The sequence below is a fragment of the Trichechus manatus genome, unplaced genomic scaffold, assembly GCF_000243295.1.
Source record: "Trichechus manatus latirostris isolate Lorelei unplaced genomic scaffold, TriManLat1.0 scaffold00017, whole genome shotgun sequence".
NCBI classification, from domain to species: Eukaryota; Metazoa; Chordata; class Mammalia; order Sirenia; family Trichechidae; genus Trichechus; species Trichechus manatus.
The window spans coordinates 17,319,881-17,343,406 of record NW_004443953.1 but is presented as its reverse complement, the minus strand read 5'-3'; the positions used below and the strand labels follow the sequence as shown (position 1 = coordinate 17,343,406).

At 38.1% G+C, this 23,526-nt stretch overlaps 1 protein-coding gene across 1 annotated transcript in view; it reads right to left on the bottom strand.

Moving 5' to 3' along the window:
* The window catches only part of AFG1L (AFG1 like ATPase), a 237,281-nt gene that overhangs the window by 200,775 nt on the left and 12,980 nt on the right, over window positions 1-23,526 (bottom strand). Inside the window, exon 2 of the mRNA XM_004372445.2 lies at window positions 5,398-5,621. Coding sequence (XP_004372502.1) covers window positions 5,398-5,621 — 224 coding nt within the window. The remainder of the gene's footprint in view (window positions 1-5,397; window positions 5,622-23,526) is intronic.

Here is a 23,526-nt window from a genome sequence, read left to right as displayed (position 1 = left end):
AAAATCCGCAAACAAAAGGAATTCAGCACAGGAGAGTAAGAGGAACAAAGAAATCGTCAGCAACACAAAAAAAAGCACTACAAAATGACAGCAATAAACTCACATCTATCAATAATTATGCTGAATGTAAATGGCCTAAATGCACCCATGAAGAGACAGACAGTGACAGAATGGATAAAAAAACAGGATCCATCAATATGCTGTCTACAAGAGACACACCTTAGAAACAAAGACGTAAATTTATTAAAAATCAAAGGATAGAAAAAAACATATCAAGCAAACAGTCACCAAAAAAGAGGAGTGGTGATACTAATCTCAGATAAAATGGACTCTAAAACAAAATCCACCATAAAAGACAAAGAAGGGCACTATATCATGATTAAAGGGATGATCAGCATGAACACATAACCATCATAAATATCTACACACCCAATGACAGAACTCCAAAATACATGAAACAAACTTTAACAGCACTGAAAAGAGAAATTGACAGTTCCACTATAATAGTAGGAGACTTCAACACACCACTCTCAGTAAAGGACAGAACATCTAGAAAGAAACTCAACAAAGATACAGAAGATCTAAAGGGCACAATGAGCCAACTTGAACTCATAGACATATACAGACCACTCCACCCAATAGCTGCAAAGTACACATTCTTTTCCAACGCATATGGAACATTCTCTAGAATAGACCACCTCTTAAGCCACAGAGCAACTCTCAACAAAATCCACAACACTGAGATAATACAAAGTATCTTCTCTGAACACAAAGCCATTAAAATAGATACTAACAACAGGAAAAGCAAGGGATAAAAATTAATTACATGGAAACTAAATAACGCCCTGCTTAAAAACCACTGGGTAACAGAAGAAATCAAAGATAGAATAAAAAAATTCCTAGAATGAAAACATATCATACTAAAACCTTTGGGACATAGCAAACAGAGTGCTCAGAGGTCAATTTATAGCAATACATGCACACATCAAAAAAGAAGAAAGGGACAAAATCAAAACATTAGCTACACAACTGGAACAAACAGAAAGAGAACAGCAAAAGAAGGCTACAGCCACCAGAAGAAAGGAAATAATAAAGATCTGAGCAGAAATAAATGCAGTTAAGAATAGAAAGAATCAACGAAACCAAAAGTTGGTTCTTTGAAAGAATCAACAAAATGGACAAAACACTAACCAAACTGACAAAAGAAAAACAGGACAGGATGCAAATAACCCAAATAAGAAATGAAACAGGGGACATTACAATAGACTCAACTGAAATAAAAAGGATCATAACAGAGTATTATGAAAAACTATACTCCAACAAATCTGAAAACCTAGAGGAAATGGACAAGTTCCTAGAAACACACTATCTACCCAAACTAACACAAATTGATGTTGAAAATCTGAACAGACCCATAACAAGAGAAGAGATTGAAAAGGTAATTAAAAAACTCCCAACAAAAAAAGCCGTGACCCAGATGCCTTCACTGGAGAATTCTATCAAACATTCAGAGAAGAGCTTACTCCAGTACTACTCAAATTATTTCACAACACAGAAAAGGAAGGGATACTTTCAAATTCATTCTATGAAGCCAGCACAACCCTGATACCAAAACAGGCAACAACACCACAAAAAAAGAAAATTACAGACCAATATCTCTCATAAATATAGATGCAAAAATTCTCAACAAAATTATAGCCAATAGAATTCAGCATCATAAAAAAAAGAAAATACACCACGATCAAGTAGGATTCATACCAGGTATGCAAGGATGGTCCAACATTATAAAATCAATCAACATAATCCACCACATAAATAAAACAAAAGAATCACATGATTATCTCAATCAATGCAGAAAAGGCATTCGACAAAGTCCAACACCCATTCCTGATAAAAACTCTCAATAAAATAGGTATATGAGGGAAACTGCTCAGCAAAATAAAGGGCATCTATACAAAACCAACAGCAGACATCATTCTTAATGGAGAGAAGCTGAAAGCATTCCCCTTGAAAACAGGAACAAGACAAGGATGTCCTTTATCACCACTTCTATTTAACATTGTGCTAGAAGTCCTAGCTAGAGCAATAAGGCAAGAAAAAGAAATAAAAGGCATCCAAATTGGTAATGAAGACATTAAGCTGTTCCTATTTGCAGATGATATGATACCATATACAGAAAACTCAAAAGACTCTATGAGAAAACTACTGGAACTAATAGAAAGATTCAGAAGAGTAGCAGGATACAAGATAAACATACAAAAATCCATTGGATTCCAGGCACCAATAAACAGAATGATGAAAAGGAAATCAGGAAAACAATATCATTTATAATAGCCCCTAAAATAATAAAATACTTAGGAATAAATCTAACCAGGGATTTAAAAGACCTATACAAAGAAAACTACAAGATACTACTGCAAGAAACCAAAAGAGATCTACATAAATGGGAAAACATACCATGCTCATGGATAGGTAGACTCAACATTGTGAAAATGACAATTCCACCCAAAGCAATCTACAAATACAATGCAATCTCAATCCAAATACCAAAAATATTCATTAAAGAGATGGAAAAAAACAATCATTAACTTTATATGGAAAGGGAAGAGGCCCTGGATAAGTAAAGCGCCGCTGAAGAAGAAGAATAAAGTAGGAGGACTCGCACAACCTGACTCAGAACCTACTATACAGCTACGGTAGTCAAAACAGCCTGGTACTGGTACAACGACAGATACATTGACCAATGCAACAGAATCAAGAAGCCAGATGTACATCCATCCACCTATGGTCACCTGATCTTTGTTCGACAAGGGCCCAAAGTCCCTCAAATGGGGAAAAGACAATCTTTTTAATAAATGGTACTAGCAAAATTGGATGTCCATCTGCAAAAAAAATGAAACAGGACCCATACCTCATATCATACACAAAAACTAACTCAAAATGAATCAAAGATCTAAATATAAAACCAAAAACTATAAAGATCATAGAAGAAAAAATAGAATCAATGCTAGAGATCCTAATACGGGGCATTAACAGGACACAAACTATAACTAACAACATACAAACTCCAGACGATAAGCTAGATAACTTGTATCTTCTAAAAATTAAACATTTATGCTCATCAAAAGACTTCACCAAAAGAGGAAAAAGAGAACCTACAGACTGGGAAAAAATTCTGGCTATTACAAATCTGAGAAAGATCTAATCTCTAAAATCTACAGGAGAATCCAACACCTCTACAACAAAAGACAAATAATCCAATTAAAAAATGGACAAAGGAAATTAACAGACACTTCGCCAAAGAAGACATTCAAGCAGCTAACAGACACATGAGAAAATGCTCCTGATCACTAGTCATTAGAGAAATGCAAATCAAAACCACAGTGAGATACTATCTCACCCTGGCATTACCAGCACAAATCAAAAAAACAGAAAATAACAAACACTGGGGAGGCTGCAAGGAGACTGGAACTCTTACGTACTGCTGGTGGGAATGCAAAATGGTACAACCATTTTGGAAAACAATATGGCGCTTCCTTAGAAAGCTAGAAATAGAAATACGATATGATCCTGCAATTCCACTCCTAGGAATATATCCTAGAGAAATAAGAGCCATCACACCAGTAGACATATGCACACCCATGTTCATTGCAGCATTGTTCACAATAGCAAAAAGATGGAAACAACCTAGATGCCCATCAACAGATGAATGGATACACAAACTATGGTACATACACACAATGCAGTACTATGCAACGATAAAGAACAATGATAAATCTGCAAAGCATCTCACAACATGGATGAATCTGGAGGGCATTATGCTGAGTGAAATAAGTCAGTTGCAAAAAGACAAATATCATATGAGATCATTATTATAAGAACTCAAGAAAACATTCTTTGATGGTTACAAGGGTAGGAACGGAGGGAGAGGGAAATTCACTAACTAGATAGTAGACAAGAATTATCTTAGGTGAAGGGAAGGACAACACACTATACAGGGGAAGTCAGCACAACTGGACTAAACCAAAAGCTAAGATGTTTCCTGAACACAACCAAACACTTTGACGGACAGTGTAGCAGGGGCAGGGGTCTGGGGACCATGGTTTCAGGGGATATCTAGATCAATTGGCATAACAAAGTTTATTAAGAAAATGTTCTGCATCCCAGTTTGGTGAGTGGCATCTTGGGTCTTAAAAGCTAGCGAGCAGCCATCTAAGATGCATCAATTGGTCCCAATCCACCTAGGGCAAAGGAGAATGAAGAACACCAAAGATACAAGGAAAACATTAGCCCAAGAGACAAAAGGGGCCACAGAAACCAGAGACTCCATCAGCCTGAGACCAGAAGAACTAGATGGTGCCCACCTACCATCAATGACCGCCCGACAGGGAGCACAACATAGAGTCCCTGATGGAGCAGGAGAAAAGTGGGGTGCGGAACTCAAATTCTAGTAAAAAGACCAGACAGACTTAATTGTCTGAGTGAGACTGGCGGGACCCCAGAAAACTCAAATTCTAGTAAAAAGACCAGACTTAATTATCTGACTGAGACTGGAGGGACACCAGAAGACATGGCTCCTGGACTCTCTGTTAACCCAGAACTAAAACCATTCCGGAAGCCAACTATTCAGCCAAACAGACTGGACTATAAGACATAAAATAAACTCTTGAAAAGTGTGCTTCTTAGTTCAAATAGATAAACAAGACTAAATGTGCAGCTCCTGTCTGGAGGCGAGATGAGAAGGAAGAAAGGGACAGGAGCTGGTTGAACGGACATGGGAAATCCAGAGTAGAAAGGAGGAATGTGCAGTCACATTGTGGGAATGGCAACTAGGGTCACATAGCAATGTGTGTATAGATTTTTGTATGAGAAACTAACTTGAGCTGTAAACTTTCATCTAAAGCACAATTAAAAAAAAAAAAAAGAACCCACCAACATGTCCCTCAACAAAGAGCTAGCATGTCAGCATCTACTACACAAAAGGCCTTAACAGCTGTTTCACTATAATTCTTCATCCCCCTCACTCTGACCCTAGAGAAGCCAGGCAAGTACAGAAAGAAGGAGAAAAAGGAGAACAAATCACTCCCCCTTTCCCACTGCTGATTGCTGGGCCTGGCCTAAGCTAGATGGAGAGGGAAAGCTTTGAATTGCATAGAAGCTTTCATTTAGACTGGGCAGCATTCTTTTAACACCTAAATATTAAGTGGTTTGAATCACTGAAGGTAAATAAAAGCTACGGAACACCAAGAGTTCAGGAATGGAAATCCAACAGAGCTTCTTTAAAAAACTGGTGGAAAATTTCAAGTTGTTTCATGATTGTACTCTACTGCATTTAATCCATTTTATAAAATGCTTACGCTTTTAGCTGTTCAACCTTCAGTATCACACAAACCTCACCTTTGAAAAAAGACCCTCTGTCCCTATACTGTATCCTTTAAGGTCCTCGTGTAATTTCTGCAAACGCTGCATGACTCTTCTTTGATGTTCATCATCCTTTAGCTCATGGGCTTTGATCAGAAAGTCATAGTGGTCCAGAGGTCCATGGCAAACAGCCAAAGCTTTCAAATAAGCCTCTGTCGCAGCAGCTAGGGGCACGCTCTCAGATGTCTGAACTGTATAGGCTGTGAAGACAAGTATATATAAAATTTTAGACTTTCTTAAATGAAGATATTTCAGTGTTCTACATATGTTTGTTAATGGTCACATTAAAACTTTTCAAAGTTGTAAGTGTATATATTTGAGTGGTTTTTGCAAATATCATTTTTATAAAAGTAATAATACAAAACATATTTTGCACAATAAATCTATTTATAATTGTTTCGCTTTAATGGAAGGAAATAAACCAGAAAACCATAAACTATAATTGTAATCCTTCTCCTAAAAAGCCTGGCGGCCTATAGTCTCTGCTTTGCCTCCACTTCATTAAATGAGCCACCTGTGTTTTACCAGATCCTTCCCAAAACCAGGGGTGGTGTCTTTTTTGAGTAAGGCCTATTTCTGGTTCTTATGCACCAAGGCAGAGAGGTAGAGATTAGTCACAAAGGATTTTCTACTGTCCCTTTACTCTCTATACAAAACAACACTTCAGATATCACCACATTGATATCAGCTCTCTGCTTATGTGATTTCTTCCCTTTTCCATAACCTTTTGAGAGCTGAACACAGAAGGTAAGGACACAATGGGCAATAGTTAAAAAGATGGGTGGTGTTCTGATCCTTTTCTAGCCTCTCCTGAGTCAAAAATGATTGTTTGTGGTGACTTCCAAGCATAATTCCATTCTTTATCTGGGGCAGGTTCAATGAGCAGGAAGGCTCACTGTTTAAGAAACAACAATAAACAGCAGCAAATTCTGGCACATTTTTTAGACAAAGATTTCTCAAAGGTACTTTGAGAGTATTTCATTTGTTTCACTGATACCACGTTTCCTTTGTTGCAATAATAAGAAAATTACTTACTAGGAAGAAAATTAACAGTCACAATGTTATTTCCATCTTTTTCCTAAGAGAGGAGAAAAATCATTAAATATGCCAATGTTCAGGATGGGGCAGGGTTGTCTTCCAGTATCTATTCTTCTTTTCTGAATAGAAATTTTAGCTGGGCATATGACTGCTCAGTTAAATATTACTTCCTGGCCTCTCTTACAGCCAGGTATGGTCACGTGGCCAGGTTCTAACTAATGAGACGTGAGCAAAAATGTGTGCAGTCTTGGTCTACGTCCTTAAAGAGAAAGGACACGTCTTCCTATCTCCCTTTTCCAACCCACCCCACCCCCTGGAATGAAAGTGTGATGACAGCAGCTGGAAGACCAACTGGGCAACAAGATGCACACAGAATGCTGAGCAAGGCAGAGCAACAAGATAGACCAAGCCTTGCTCCCCAACAACACTGAGCCGCCAAACCAGCTCTGCAACACCTACCTGGATTTTTATGTAAAAGAACAATAAACTTCCATTTTGCTTTTAAAGCAGTACGTTTTGGGGTCTCTTTGTTACAGAAGCCTCAGTTGTACACTACTAATACAGAAGGCTCAAAACTACCACCCGTCTGTCAGTTTGTCATAGTGTGGTGGCTTGCATGCTACTGTGATGCTGGGAGCTATACCACCAATATTTCAAATACCAGCAGGGTCACCCATGGTGGACGGATTTCAGCGGAACTTCCAGACTAAGGCAGACTAGGAAGAAAGGCCTGTTAATCTACTTCTAAAAATTAGTCAATGAAAACCTTGTGGATCACAACAGAACATTGTCTGGCTTGCTTGCTTTGAACTCATCGTTAGGAGGGATTAATCGATAGAGGAGGACATCATGTTTGGTGAAGTAGAGGGCTAATGAAGTTGAGGGAGACCCTCAGTGACATGGACTGAGATAACAGTCACAACAATGAACTTGAACTGCTGGTGATTGTGAGGATGATGCAGGACCAGGCAACATTTTGTTCTGTTGTACATAAGGTCACCATGAGCCAGACTTGGCCGGAGGGCAGCTAACAACAACAATAACAAGGCCTACAAAAGAGAATCTGATATGCGTCTCCTGGAACACCGGGCCTCACAGTTCACTAAGCTGGAGGCATAGGTTCAGGGTCCCTAATTGCTGCTAGCAATTGGTCTTTTTTTTTTTTTAACTATTTTATGGTGTTTTAGGTGAAAGTTTACACAGCAAATTAGGTTCCCATTTAACAATTTTTATATAAATTGTTCCATGACATTGGTTACAATTTTTACAATGTGTCAGCATTCTTATGATTTCCATTCGGTTTGTTGTTTCCATTAATCTATCTTCCAGAAAGCATCAAAAGAAGATGGAAGGAATACACAGAGTTACTGTACCAAAAACAATTGGTTGATGTTCAACCAATTCAGGAGGTAGCATATGACCAAGAACTGATGGCAATGAAGGAAGAAGTCCAAGCTGCACTTCAGGGAATGGCAAAAAATAAGCCTCCAGGAAATGACGGAATACCAATTGAGATGTTTCAATAAACAGATGTAGCGCTGGAGATGCTCACTCATCTATGTCAAGAAATTTGGAAGACAGCTTCCTGGCCAATCTACTGGAAGAGATCCTTATTTGTGCCCATTCCAAAGAAAAGTGATCCAAAAGAATGTGGAAATTATCAAACACTATCATTAATATCACATGCAAGTAAAATTTTGCTGAAGATCATTCAAAAGTGATTGTAGCAATACATCGACAGGGAACTGCCAGAAATTCAAGCCAAATTCAGAAGAGGATGTGAGACGAGGGATATCATAGCTGAAAGCAGAGAATACCAGAAAAATGTTTCCTTGTGTTTTATTGACTATGCAAAGGCATTCAACTATGTGGATCATAATAAATTATGGATAATACTGCAAAGAATGAGAATTCCAGAACACTAATTGTGCTCATGAGGACCTGTACATAAACCAAGAGGCAGTCATTCGAACAGAACAAGGGGATACTGTGTGGTTTAAAGTTAAGAAAGATGTGTGTCATGGTTGTATCCTTTCATTATACTGATTCAATCTGTATGTTGAGCAAGTATCCAAGAAGCTGGACTATATGAAGAACACAGCATCAGGACTGGAGGAAAATTCATTAACAACCTTCGATATGCAGATGATAAAACCTTGCTTGCTGAAAGCGAAGAGGACTTGAAGCACTTACTGATGAAAATCAAAGACTACATTACATTACATACACATTACATATACATTACATATATGTACATTACATATACATTACACCTTAACATAAAGAAGATCAAAATCCTCCTAACTGGACCAATAGCAACACTATGATAAACGGAGAAAAGATTGAAGTTGTCAAGGATTTCATTTCACTTGGATCCACAGTCAATACCCATGAAAGCAGCAGTCAAGAAATCAAATGATGTATTGCATTGGGCAAATCTGCTGCAAAAGACCTCTTTAAAGTGTTAAAAAGCAAAGACATCACTTTGAGGACTAAGGTGCTCCTGAACCAAGCCACAGTATTTTCAATCGCCTCATATGCATACAAAAGCTGGACAATGAATAAGGAAGACTGAAGAAATGACATCTTTGTATTATGGCATTGACAAGGAATATTGAATACATCATGGGCTGTCAGAAGAACAAACAAATCTGTCTTGGAAGAAGTACAGCCAGATGCTCCTTAGAAGCAAGGATGGGAAAATTTTATCTCACATATTTTGGACAGTCCTGGAGAGGACCAGTCCCTGGAGAAGGGACTTGGTAAAGTAGAGGATGGGCAAAAAAGAGGAAGACCCTCAATGAGATGGACTGACACAGTGGCTGCAACAATGGACTCAAGCATAACAATTGTGAGGATGGTGCAGGACCAGGCAGTGTTTCGTTCTGTTTTACATGGGGTCACTGTGAGTCGTACTATGACTCTACCGCTCCTAACAACAACAACAACGTATATATACATTACGTCGCTGTGTGGTATGGTATAAACCACTTGCACTCAGCTACTAACTGAAAGGTTGGCAGTTCAAATCCACCCACTGGTGCCACAAAAGAAAGGCCTGGCAATTGACTTCTGTAAGATTATAGTCATTAAAAACCCATAGAGCACAGTTCTACTCTGAAACGTGGGTCCGCCATGAGTTGAAATTGACTTGACGGCAATGGGTTTGGTTTTGGTTTGGACATTGTCTTAGTTATCTAGCGCTGCTGTAACAGAAATGCCACAAGCAGATAGCTTTCACAAAGAGAAAATTATTTTCTCACAGTCTAGTAGGCTAGAAGTCTAAATTTGGGGCGTCAGTTCCCAGGGAAGGCTTTCTGTCTCTGTCGACTCTAGACAAAGGTCCTTCTCATCAATCTTCCCCTGGACTAGGAGCTTCTCAACACAGGAACCAATGGAGCTGACACCCTGCTCCCGGAGCTGCTTTGTAGGTAGTATGAGGCTCCCCTGTCTCTCTGCTCACTTCTTTTATATCTCAAAAGAGATTGGCTTAAGACACTACCTACTCTTGTAGATCTCATTAATATAATTGCCACTAATCCATCTCATTCACATCATAGTGATAAGATTTACAGCACATAGGGAAATCACATCAGATGACAAAATGGTAGACAATCATACAACACTAGGAATTATGACCTAGCCAAGTTGACAGATATTTTTGGGGGGCACAATTCAATCCATGATAGACATTTATAGACATAAATGCTGGACAAAGAGCACTAGATTCAATTATATTAAATGCCATGTATTTCACTTATTTACCTTTTTATTTTCTGTCTCCCTACTAGAATCTACGCTCTTTGAGGGCAGTGATTTTTGTCTGTTTTGTTCAATGTTGTATCCCTAGTGAACAGTGCCTGGTACATGGTAGGTGCTTATTAAATATTTTTTTAATCTTCTCCATTTTCAGACATCTCATCCTCTTCATTAGCTATATCTGTCCTACATCATAACTTGCCCCTTGCTATTAGCTCCTTTTCATCAGCTCAACCCATTGCCATTTTTAAAAAAAACCAGAACAACAGCAACCATGCCACCACAGTCATAGGGCATCTGCCCTTTCTCCTCCTCTTCACAGCCAAACCACTTGAAAGAGTTGCCTTTACTCTTGTGGCCACTCCCTCACATCCTGTTCACTTTTCAACCTCTGTGATCTGGCTTCTACTGAGACGGCCTCTGCCAAGGTTACCCAAAGCCCACGGTTGGCAAATCCAGTAGCTATTCCTCAGTCCTCATATCCCTGTTTAGAAACGTAAAATATCTTATGTTTAAAAGTTATTCACAGGGCCTGGGGCAACAGGGAAAGAAAAAGAGTTAGGAATAGGAGGAGGATACGGAATGTGTGGCTAGTTACCTCCATGAACAACTGACTCCTTTGCCATGAGACCAGAAGAACTGGATGGTGCACGGCTACCATTACTGAACATTTTGATCAAAGATTCTATAGAAGAATCCTGATCAAAAGGGGGGAAATGCAGAACAGAATTTAAATTCTCATGGAATCTAGACTTACTGGAGCAATGGAGGCTGGATGAAACCCCTGAAAACAACTGCCCTGAGACAATCTTTAAACCTTAAAACAAAAATATCCCCTGAAGTCTTCTTAAAACCAAACAATAGTTTAGCTTAACTAGTAAAAAAATCTAGTGCTCTTTTAAGAACTATCTATAAGGGATCAAAATGACAACAGCAACTTGAAAGATTAGATAGGAACCTTAGGGGGCAGTGAATTTATGTTAACAGGGGAAGATAAACTCAGAAAAGAGGGTGAGAATGGTTGTACAACCCGAAGGATGTAATCAATGTCACTTAACTGTACGTGTAGAAATGGTTGTACTGGTGTATGCTTTGCTGTGTATGTTCTCAACAACAAAAAGTTATTCACAGGACATATCAGAACTGAGGGCAAAATACATTGTTTCTCGTGCATCTGAGTTCAATCATGAATATGAGACCAAACGAGCAACAGCAGCCCAAAAGCAATGATGAGAAGGCAGGAAGGGATAGAGAAAAGGACAATGGAAATGGGGAACCCATGGTGGGGAAGGGGGAGAGTGTTGACACATCGCAGGGACTGCAACCAATGTCACAAAATAATTTGTGTATAAATTGTTGAGTGAGAAACTAATTTGCTGTGTAAACTTTCACCTAAAGCACAATAAAAAAAAAAAAAACACATTGTTTCTCTTGGTATCTGCCTTTTGAGACACTAAAAGTTCTTCACTTACAATTTTTTTTTTTTTTACTAATCCAATATCTTTATTCAGTAATATATACTTCATTCCCAATTTTCAGAAAAGAAAACCAAGGTGCACTGAAGACCAGTTCAGCTAGGCATCAATTCAGCTAGTCAGCAGAGAGACAAAGAGAATCAGTCAGGCAAGATACTCGAGGCTGAGACACTGGCCAGTTTAGGCCGGGACAGCAGCTGTATAAACTGAAACACAAACGACTTTTCAAAAGCCGCACTAAATTAAATCTGTTACCACATCAGTGTACACAAATTATGGGATGGTGCTGCCATATTATTTTGATTTGTGTTAATGTCTTACTGTACTGCAAATGGACAGTGGGAAAATGCCATGCTGAGGTTCCACACACTAATCTATAAACATAAATGTTAAGATTTCTAGAGGCCCCCCAAAATTTGCTGTGTTCTTTCTAATCCCTCAAATTTGTACTTTATGTCATCACTTTCTCCTAAACTAAGTTCCAGAAATGACCCACTGAACTCCACAGCCCACTTGCTTTAAGATTTAGTCAGTATCTTGATGTCCTATGATCTCATAAAATTATTTGAATAATCTATTATAACTTCCTAGATAGTATTTTAATAATTACTTCTGTTTAGTTTTACCTCCCCCATGGGGGAAAAAGTATGAATTTCTGCAGGCTTTCCACCAGTTCTTAAGTTTTCATCTTAAAACCTAAGTTTGGAAGAAATAAAACTCTTCTGAAGTTCTGCAGTCCTGATGTCTGTACTAGTATACTCCACTTAACTAAACTCACTACAGTAAGAAATAACAGAATAAACCACAGTACCTCTGCTCTTCTTAATGGCACCTGGTAGGCTACAATGCAAAAATAAAAGGCAATACAACAACACAATTAAAAAAGAAATTAGACAAAAATGAATTGTCACTAATTGCCCTAACGTGAACTGATATAAAAATACAGGTTCTTTTTTGAACAGAGTCTTGACTTAAGGTCAATGACAAGCTTATGGGGCTATGAAGAGATGTCTGTGATACTCCTGAAATTAAAAGACTATTATGATCATCTTCCAAAAATGTCATTGAAAATAACAAATATATTAAAGATCACAATTAAAATATAAGAAGCAAATATTTGCATTAATATATTTATTATACACTGGTACCTATATAGCAGATACTTTACATATATTATTCCATTATTTTTCTCAATGACTTGATGAGATAGGTATTATTATTCTCATTTTATAGATGAGAAACCGAGGCTGAGAGTGGACAAGTGACTTGCCCAATGTCACACAGTTGGTGCATGGTCAAGCTAGGATATGAACCAAAATATGTATTATTTTTAAAATTTTATCCCTAAACTCTCTGCTATTCTGGCTTAAAAGAGTACTTTACAAGCATACAATGCTTTATACATATCACAGTAGTTCCTTACATGATATTTACGTATAATAACTGTCCTCAATTGCGAATGCTGAGTAATTATTTGCATATAAATATTCTAGTGCATTATTTGTAAATAATCAACCAAGTAACTAAGAATGAAAGGAAATAGTGCTTCTGTTAAATCTTTCTTTTGAATAAACAGAAATGAAGGAGTCAATATAAGTGCATTTCATTTAAAAAAGAAAGAAGTGTGTGTGTGTGTGTGTGTGTATTTATGTGTATTTTTTCTGAGGCAAGGTCTCTAAATGTATTACAGCCTTCATCAGATTTTCAAACAAGTCTGTGAATAAAAACAGGTTAAGAACCACTGTTTTAAAAAGAATTGTCAAAATTTAAGAGTTTTAGAAGGAAACATCTATTAATAGTATTTCACATGCACTGAATGCCTACTATGTGCCACGGGATAGGTTAAGGGACTTAACATAATTATTTCATTTAATCCTCACAACAATCCTATTACACAAATAACTAAAATAGCCTTGGAAAAATGTGTTTATTTATTCATTCACAACGTCTCAAGTACTATTTTTGACACTGAGGGAAAAGCACTGAACAAAAGAAATTCCTTTCCTTATGGAACCTGCACTCCAGTCAGCAGGAAGACAGACAAAAAAATAAATACACAAGAAATTATCACCAACCAGAGAGCAGCTAACAACAATAAACTAAAAAAAAATACATCTCCTGATCTTATCCCATCATGAAAAAGCATCAGAGAAAACCAAATTGAGACATTTTTCTATAAAATAATGTGATTGTATTTTTCAAAAACATTCATGTCAAGAAAGGGGGAAAAAAAAGGCCAAGGACCTGTTCGAGATGGAAAGAGATGTGACAACCAAATGCAATATGTGATCCTGGATTGGATCCTTAGGACAACCGGCAAAACTGGAATATGGACTATAGATCACATAGAAGTATTAGATAAATGTTAACGTTCCTGAACTTGATAACTTTACTGTGGTGATGTAAAAGATTATCCTTATTCTTATGAAATATATTAAGGGGTGAAGGGAAAAAATAGAAAATATCAGGTAGGGCTAAGTATATTGATGAAAATAAAAGAGATGGATATGCTAGAACTTCTAACCAGTCACATGGGCATCCATCCCCAGGGAGATTAATAGAAGTACAGAGCCTCCGGCCCTAGCCCAGGCCTACTGAATAGAATTTGGATTTTAACCAAATGCCCAGGTGTTTCATGCACATTAAGGTTTGAGAAGCACAGTGGTAGGAAATGACCGGGGACTCCTATAGATTAAGTATCAGGAAAAGCCTTACTTTGGAAGTGACATTTAAGTTGACACCTGAATGCCATGAGTCAGCCACGAGGAAAAGCTGGGCAAAAAACATCCCAGGTAGAGGGAACAGCTGGGGCAAAAACCCTAAAATGGAAATGAACTTTACCTTTCTTAGGGAGAGAAAGAAGGCTTATGTGGCTGATTCAAATAAGTAAGGCAGAGAGTGCTACAATATGAGGTTGGAGTGAAAAGGAAGAGCCAGAGGGTCTTGTAAACCATGTTAAGTATTGTGGATTTTATAAGTAGGATTGAGAACAAGTAGAAAGAAGGCTTTGATCAGGGGTGTGACAAGATTTTACTTATTTTTTTAAAAGATTACTCTGTTTTTGGAATGAAAAAGTAGAGGCAGAAATGGATGAATTGTATGGTATGTTAACTTTATCTCAATAAAGCTTCTTTTTTTCTTAAGTGGAAGCAAGGAGACGAGTTAGGAGACTATTACAATACTCCAGTTCAGAGATGTCTGTAATTTGAACCTGAGAGTTAGCATTGCAGGTTAAGTAAATTGACGAAAATCATGTAGCTAATAACAACAGCAGCAACAACTGCTAACTTTTACTGAGTGCTTACTAAGTTCCAGGTACTTTTGTAAGTTCTTTACATATATTAACTCACTTGATGTTTACAACAACACCCTGAGGTAAATACTAATAGCATCCCTAATTTAAAGATGAGGAAACTGAGGCACAGTGAGGCTATGTACACTTTCCCATAGCTAGAGCTAGAAGTAGCAGAGCCAGCATTTGTACCCACAGGTAGAGAAGAGAGGCAGGATGAAACAGTGGAAGAAGCATGGGCTACAGAGTCACACCAACTGGGTTCCTCTCCTGGCTCTACCATTTTGACTCTCAATCATGGCAATGCCATTCTTCATGGCAGATTGGGCATGTGATCTCCACTCTGGCCAATGATGCATGAAAGGAAGTCTGCTTCTGGCAAAGTTTCCACCATTGCACTTAAAAAGGGGACTAGGACAGCGACTCACCTCTTCCTGCCTTTGTACTTAAACCTGTGAAATCAGGATACCTAGAACTGCTACAGTCACCTTGAAAACATGAGGGAAAACCTTGCTGAGTCACGGGGGGCAATTATAATCTTAACATAAATCATAAAGTTTAATTGTATTGACACTGTTTCCACAGAGCTGGAAAGATAATGTAGTTAGGTGCTGTCAAATCAGCGCCGATTCATTTCCACCCTACGTACAACAGAATGAAACACTGCCTAGTCCTGCGCCATCCTCATAGTCATTGTTATGTTTGAGCCCATTGTTGCAGTCACTGTGTCAATCCATCTTGTCAAGGGTCTTCCTCCTTTTTGCTGACCCTCTACTTTACCAAGCATGATGTACTTCTCCAAGGACTGGTCCCTCCTGATAACATGTTCAAAGTATGTGTGACAAAGTGATAAAAGCAAAGGGAAAATGTGGCCTTTGTGTTCTTTGATGCTTTGAGTTAGACTGGGTTTCTAAACTGAAACATAAATCAAAAAAACAAACCAGGTGAACTGAGTAGAAGTGTACTCCATAGGGTTTTCAGTGGCTGTGACCTTTCAGATTGCTAACCAAAAGGCTAGCAGTTTGTATCCACCAGCTGCTCCTTGGAAACCTATGGGGGTGTTCTACTCTGTCGTATAGGGTCACTATAAGTCGGAATTGACTCAACAGCAATGGTTTTTGTTTTTTTGTTGTTGTTGACTTTTCGAAGCAGATCGCCAGGGCTTTCTTCTGAGGTGCCTCTAGATGGGTTTGAACCACCAACCTTTCAGTTAGTAGCCCAGTACTTAACCATTTGTGCTACCCAGGGACTCTTATTCTACACATATGTAGGTAGTTAAAAACATCTTAGAGATATTCTTTAAAGACTTAGGCAAAATGGTGGGCAATATTGCTTCAATAGAAAATAAACAGTTTCCCTTGAACAAATACGTTATTTTAAACTTTTTCTTTATTCTCAAGGTTTTTTTTCTTAATACTTGAGGTTAAATATTTTTTGAGAACCCATCTCCAACTTCATATTCAAAATTAGTAAAGATGTGGTTTAATACACAGAAACTTTACATACATTTGTCAGGGACATAATTTTTCTGTAAAAAGGGGTTCAGCTCAAAAACATCCTATGATTACAGGATAGAATTGAAGATATGCAAGATGACATATGCCCATAAAAATTTAAAGAGTTTCCAAGGTGAAAAAAAACTACATTTTTGCATTATTCATTCCTGGACAGTTGTATATCCATAAATATTCAATAAAACATGTGATGAATCTGCTACTTCAAAGCATTATGTGTGAACAACGGCCTCAAGTACCTTGAGATCAGAAGAACTGGATGGTGCCCAGCTACCACTACTGACTGTTCTGACCAGGGATTCAATAAATGGTCCTAGATAGAATGGGAGAAGAATGTGGAATAAAACTCAAATTCCTAAAAAAATTAAGGCCAGACTTACTGGACTGGTAAAAACTGGATGAACCCCTGAGATTACTGCCCTGGAATTCCTTTCAAACTTGGAAGTCAAACCACTCCCAGAGGTCACCTTTCAGCCAAAAGATATATTGGCCCATAAAATAAATAATATCACCCATGAGTACTGTGCTTCTCTAAATAATTATCTAAATGAAACTAAATGTTAAACATTTTCCCTAGACCTAACAGGAGAAAAGTAAGGGGGTGGGGGGCAGGGGAGCAAGATTAAGGGAAACAGAACAAACAGAATGGAAATAATGAGAATGCTGATATATTGTGAAAAATGTAACCAATGTCACTGAACAATATGTATAGAAATTGTTAGATGAGAACCTAATTTGCCGTGTCAACTTTCACCAAAAACACAATAAAATTATTTTTAAATAAGTAAGGCATTATGTGTGTTTACTTCAGTATGATTAGGGATGTTATATGAAATCAACAGAATACAAGGGGTATTTATATAACCCAACAGCCATATGCTATATGTTCATTTTAACAGCTTAAGGTTTTCTTCCAAAAACTTGGATTCATTTGAAAATTCATGATTGACAGAACTCTAAAAGGTAAGTACAAAGAAAGCTAACATTAAGTGCATACTATGTACCCAGAACACAAATAGCACTTACTATACAGTATTTTAACTCTCAAAAAAAATCTGAGGTAGATATTATTACTCCTTACAGATGAGAAGACTAAAACACCTTAAAAGGTTAGGAAACGTAGGTAAATGGGCAAGCCAGGGTCTGAAGCTAAATGACCCAAAACCACCAGGAAGCCTCTCTCATTAAAACAACCACAATACCATACACCACTGAAGGCCATGCTCCCATTCACCGTAGCCAGGCAACAGAAAATCAAAACACAAACCTCTCTCAGGTTACCTAAGTATGTGAGCCTCCTGAAGCAACCCACTCCACCTGGGTCTCCATCCTCAGGCCGTGCTAGAGCTCTGCCCTGCCTCCACTATAAGATCAACCGGTCTCTTCTAAGAAATGACTCTTCTAAAAAACTACCACCATCACTAGTTTTTTCTATTAAAAGCACAGAGTTTAAGTGTTAGAAGAAATTATTTTCCATATAAATCTAAAAGCCCTTATACTTCACATAGTGGCTTTTAAGAATTTTGACAAATAACTAGATTTATGTACTCGTTTTTGAGCTTCAAGTTCAAAATATTAATATATGTGGCACTAAATGAAGACATAAATGGTGTAGCTCTCAAATCTGAAGATGACACAAAGTTGGGAGACAAGCCCTGTTGCATCATAATCATGATTCAAGAAGATGCTGATGTTCTTAAAAGCTGGATGAGACTACCAACATAAAACTTAACTAAGATGCATTTAAGTTCAAAAACTTAATTATACTAAAAAGAATCCATTGTAAAGCTATTAATTAGAAGAATTCAGTAAGCAAGAAATAGTTCAACAAATAACTCTACAGCACCATGAATCAGAATCAACTTGAGGGCAACTGGTACTGGTATAAAGTGCGAAGCTCTGTAAACTGTGAATGTAATCAGCGGTGAGCTACACAGACACCGTAACTAAACTCAAAATGCTCACAGTGCACTGGAGGAGATACAAACAAATAAATAAACAACTCTAATAAATGTGGTAAGTAGCAAGGGGAAGTGAAGGATGCTATGAGATTATAGAGCTATAGCTAATAACTTAGACTATGGAGTCCAAACCTGTTGCCACTGAGTCAATTTCGACTCACAGCAACACTGTAGGACAGAAGAGAACTGCCCGGTAGGGTTTCCAAGGCTGTAATCTTTATGGGAGCCGACCACCAAGTCTCTCTCCCACAGAGCCACTGGGTGGGTTTGAATCGCCAACCTTCTGGTTGGCAGCTGAACGTTTAACCACTGCACCACCAGGGCTCCTAACTATGGAGTCAGGGAAAGTTATTCAGAGGAAAAGATATTTCAATTGACAGCACAAGGATGACCAGGAGTTAGCCAATGAAGGAAGGAAGGAAAGAAAGGGAAGGAAAAAAGAAAGGGAAGAAGGAGGGGGAAAAAAGGATGCACTAGTCTGAGAGAGGCTCCAAAACACAAGATCTAGGCACAGTAGAGAAAATGAAACAAGTTTGGTGTGGCTGAGACATAAAGTGGAAGGCAAAGAGAGGCAAGAGATGGGCTACTGGAGAAGTATCAAGCATTCAGGTGAGGCAGAGCCTGGCAATGATAAGCAGTTTGAATTTAATCCTAAAGGCAACAGGAAGCCACTTACAAATTTTTAAGAGTGGAGTGGCTTGATTATGCCCCCTCTCAAGCAAAGAAGAAGGATACTAGAAAAATATTTTAACAGCTTTTTCCTTCTAACATCCCAGCAATAACTGGTTGGAAAATACTATAGAAAAAAGCCAAAACGATCCCACTTAAAATTTTTTAAAAACCTAGAATAAAAAAGAAAAATATTAACAACCAATTTGTAAGATCCATGTATTAAAAAAAAAAAACTAAAATCTTTCTCAAAGGCATAAATAAAATCTGAAAAATAGACACACAATGTTATTGAAAGGGAAGAGGCAATATTATAATGTTGCCAGTTCTTCCCTAATTAATTTACAGATTAAATACACTTCCACTAAAATCCTAATGTAACTAGCTTAGAAAATCATGAAAAAGGAAAGTGGTGAGGGGGGATCTGGCCTACCAGATTTGAAAATAAATATACACCACTATAATCAAAAAATCAATGAATATCTTGCTGTACAGAAAAAATCACAACTACTCACGTTCCTTTTGAAAACAGTACTCATTTCTTACTAAACAAAGATATTTTACCTTAGTGACTGACTTGCATACTATAAATTAAATTTCAACAGCCTTCTTTGAAACCTCATGACCAAAACAGTAAGTCATAGTTTCTAAGAATTTCTAGGTGTTCACAGTTATCCAGAGAAGAGGTGGTTAAATCCAGGAGAACAAAAACCAACCCTGGCTACCTACAGGGGCCCTTAGCATAATCTTTGGAAAACCAAAACTGCCTTTTCTAGAATTCAAAGCACTGAAAGCAGACTGGGTTCTTAGCCACTGTTAATATGAATGAGCATGCCTCAGAATTAAAGTAGTTTCAAATTAAAATACAGAGTTAAGTTCCTTCCATTTCTACTCACTGACTGGAATTCATAGCCTCTGGCATTTCAGTATTAATATTTCAATTATTCCTGCATGGCCCCACATTTATGTAATATTTCTTATAGTTTTGAAAGGATTTTCTCACAAAATAAGTTATCTGAACTTCACAAATGACTTGTGAGGAAGGTAGAGTTAGGATACTTAATCCCATGCTACAGATACGGAAACGGAAATAAGAAATTAAATGACTGACCCAGCACTACAGAATTAAACCCCAATCACAATCTAGTCTTCCAGGTCACATTTTATTATTCATCTGGTATTCCATATGTTCACAGCCCTAAAACAGAGCTGATCAAAATTCTTCTAAGTAACAGTTATAGAATAAAAGGAGCTTTACTTCTTCACAAAGAGAAAGAATATTGTTGCCAAAATGAACACATGCTTAGTTAAATGAAATCAAAACTACATAAGGAATTTAGATTTCCAGTTCAAAATGTTTACCCAACTGCTGTGAGAAAAATGCACAATCAGGAAAAGCACTTTTAATATTTCTAAAGGGCTGAATTAAAATTTCAGCTGTAAACTTCATTACTGTAATTAGATTTTTAATGCATATTTATTAAACATCCATTCAAATACTGTGCTCACAATTATTCATGAATTATTTCTACATTTCCATTGATTTTAACAAAGTGTAAACAGTGGCCATTGACAAGAAGTATTCTGCAATGACAGAAGCCCATGCTAAGGTCATAGGCAGCTGGATTAAGCTCTATTACGTTGTAATCATACTCAAACGATAAATACTCAGCAGCTTTTTTAAAAACTGCAATGGTCATCAATGACCCAAAAAGTCAGACTTAGCAGTGACATTAAAGACCTATGTTTGATTCGGTGATGAATAAACAAAGTACAGAATAGAAGCAAATCAAATCTTAATTAAACTCTTTCTTAAGAAAAACAACATAAGCCATCATCAAGGAGTGCATCACATGATGATTTACTTTATTTATAAAAGGCTGATTTTAGGGGCTTTAAAAGGGTGCTTTGATTTAAATAGAAAAATTATGAAAATTAAAACTAAATACTTGCAGGTTATCATTCTTTTCCTTTAGAAGCTAGTTAATCCTAAATGCGCCAATGTGTATAACTTTACAAAAAGAAAAAAAAAATAGTACTTTAAATTTCATGATAACAAATCACTTAAAGTACTGCCTAAAAATCTGAATAAAGCTATTCAGAAGTAATTATAGTCATGGCCCAGCATACTGAGTAACTCCTTAATATTCACCCTGTTCATACACTAATAACAAAGTTTAAGGGATCTTTTTTCTTTCAAAAGATAAATAATTAGCTGATCTATTTGTTTTGTTACTTTATTTTAAATTTTATATATTCATACACATATATAAATGAGGATTTTAAATATGGAAGTCTACAGAAGTTACATTTAAGATACAAATTATAGAGGCGGGGCCACGATGGTGGAGTAGTCAGACGCTTCCAGTGGACCCTCTTATAACAAAGACCCGAAAAAACAACATATGGCAATCTGGAAGCCCTGAACATCTAAGGCAGAGTTGAGGAACCAGACTGAGCAGAAGGGGGAGGGAGAGATGGTTCAGAAGCAGCAAGGAGTTGCCAGACCTGACCTGGCGACAGCCTGAGCCCTTCAGGCCTGAGCAGCTCATGGGTGAGCAGTGAGACAGGCAGGCAGTGGTGCTCGGGAGGTGTGTTTTCTGCACTGGGAGAGATCCAGCACCACAAAGTCTACACAGCCACCAAGAACCAGTGAGAAGCAGCCCTCAATGAAAGATAAGTACTTGGATACAGCTTATCGCGCGAATCAAAAACACCCCCCTTAGGGAAAAACCTCTCTCACATTTACCTCTCCGCTCTCTGCTCTGCACTAGGTCCCGGACAGGCTTCAGCAACTGCCAAGTCCCCGGGGCCAGAAGTAGGATCCATCACACGCCCAGGACCATTCTCCCTGCCTTTGAGAGAGAACAAACTAACAAACAGGAAAAAATAAACTGCCGGCTCCCCTAAACCAGGAACCCAGGGTAGGCATAGCTCCCTTGCCTAGGCACAGGCATAAGGGATGCACGGACATTGAGTGCCTTTCCCCCTACATACACTTGTGTGGGCCCATCTCAACGGCGTAGGCCCTCATTACCGCAGTACAACAGGGTATATACCGGGACTCTAACTTCAACTGTTTCAGCTGCGAAGTAGCAGGTTTGTGACATTTGACACTGCTCTGCCCATTAAGCAGGGTGTTCACCTACCCACATCAGGGGCTTGAGGACTGGTGGCTCCACCCACGCAACCTAGCCACCTGTGATAGGGGCCCATGAATAAGACGTGCCCCCTAGTCCTTACAGCACCTACAGCATAAGGTGCTTAGAGTCTGGCTGCAAAACCCACCCACCTATGTGCTCTAGGGAACAGGGACACGCCTTCCTCCTGGACACTCGGGGGAAGCTGTCGGCCCACTACCTTGCTCAGAGCGTGTCCCCCTGCTGCAGCCAGATGTCTGTGTCTACACCAATCACCCATGCCTGTCTATGACTGTGGGTGAGAGCCGACAACACACACTTGGTGGCTATCTACCTGGGCACCTAAGCTGAATCCATACAGGAGGAGTGGGTGGACTCCTGAGCTCAGGTATCTAGTAACAGATCTAACCACCTGCTAAAAGGACATTTGAGCTTCAAAGGTGCCAATAATCAAACTAGCTCACACGAGCAACCTATTTGGGCATATCAAAACAGAACAAGAAGCTAGGACACAGTAAGCAAACATAAAAGAAATAAATATAATAACTTACTGATGGCTTGGAGACAACAGTCAATATCAAATCACATAAATAGCTATCCATGATGGCTTCAGCAAGCCCCCAAAATAATGAATCGAGAAATTTTCCAGACGAAGAAACTTTCTTGGAATTACCAGAAGGCAGAATACAAAAGATTAATATACAGAACTCATCAAGAAATTAGGAAGGAAATTAATCAAAACACAGAACATGCAATAGAGGAAATTAAAAAGATTAGAGAAGAGCATAATGACAAACTTAACAGGCTGTAAGAATCCATAGAGACACAGCAATCAGAAATCCAGAAGATTAAATATAAAATTTCAAAATTAGACAACTCAATAGAAAGTCAGAGGAGCAGAATTGAGGCAATATAAGTCAGAATTAGTGAGACTGAAGATAAAGCACTTGACACCAACTTATTTCAGGAAAAATCAGATAAAAGGATTTTAAAAAAATGGAGACACCCTAAGAATTATGTGGGACTCTATCAAGAGGAATAACCTGTGAGTGATTGGAGTACCAGAACCGGGGGGGATGAGAGAAAATACAGAGAGAACTGTTGAAGATTTGTTCGCAGAAAACTTTCCTGATATCATGAAAGATGACAAGAACCCCACATAAGGTAGAAAGCAAAACAAAGTCACCTAGACGTATTATAATCAAACTTACCAAAACCAAAGATAAAGAGAGAATTTTAAGAGCGGCTAGGGATAAA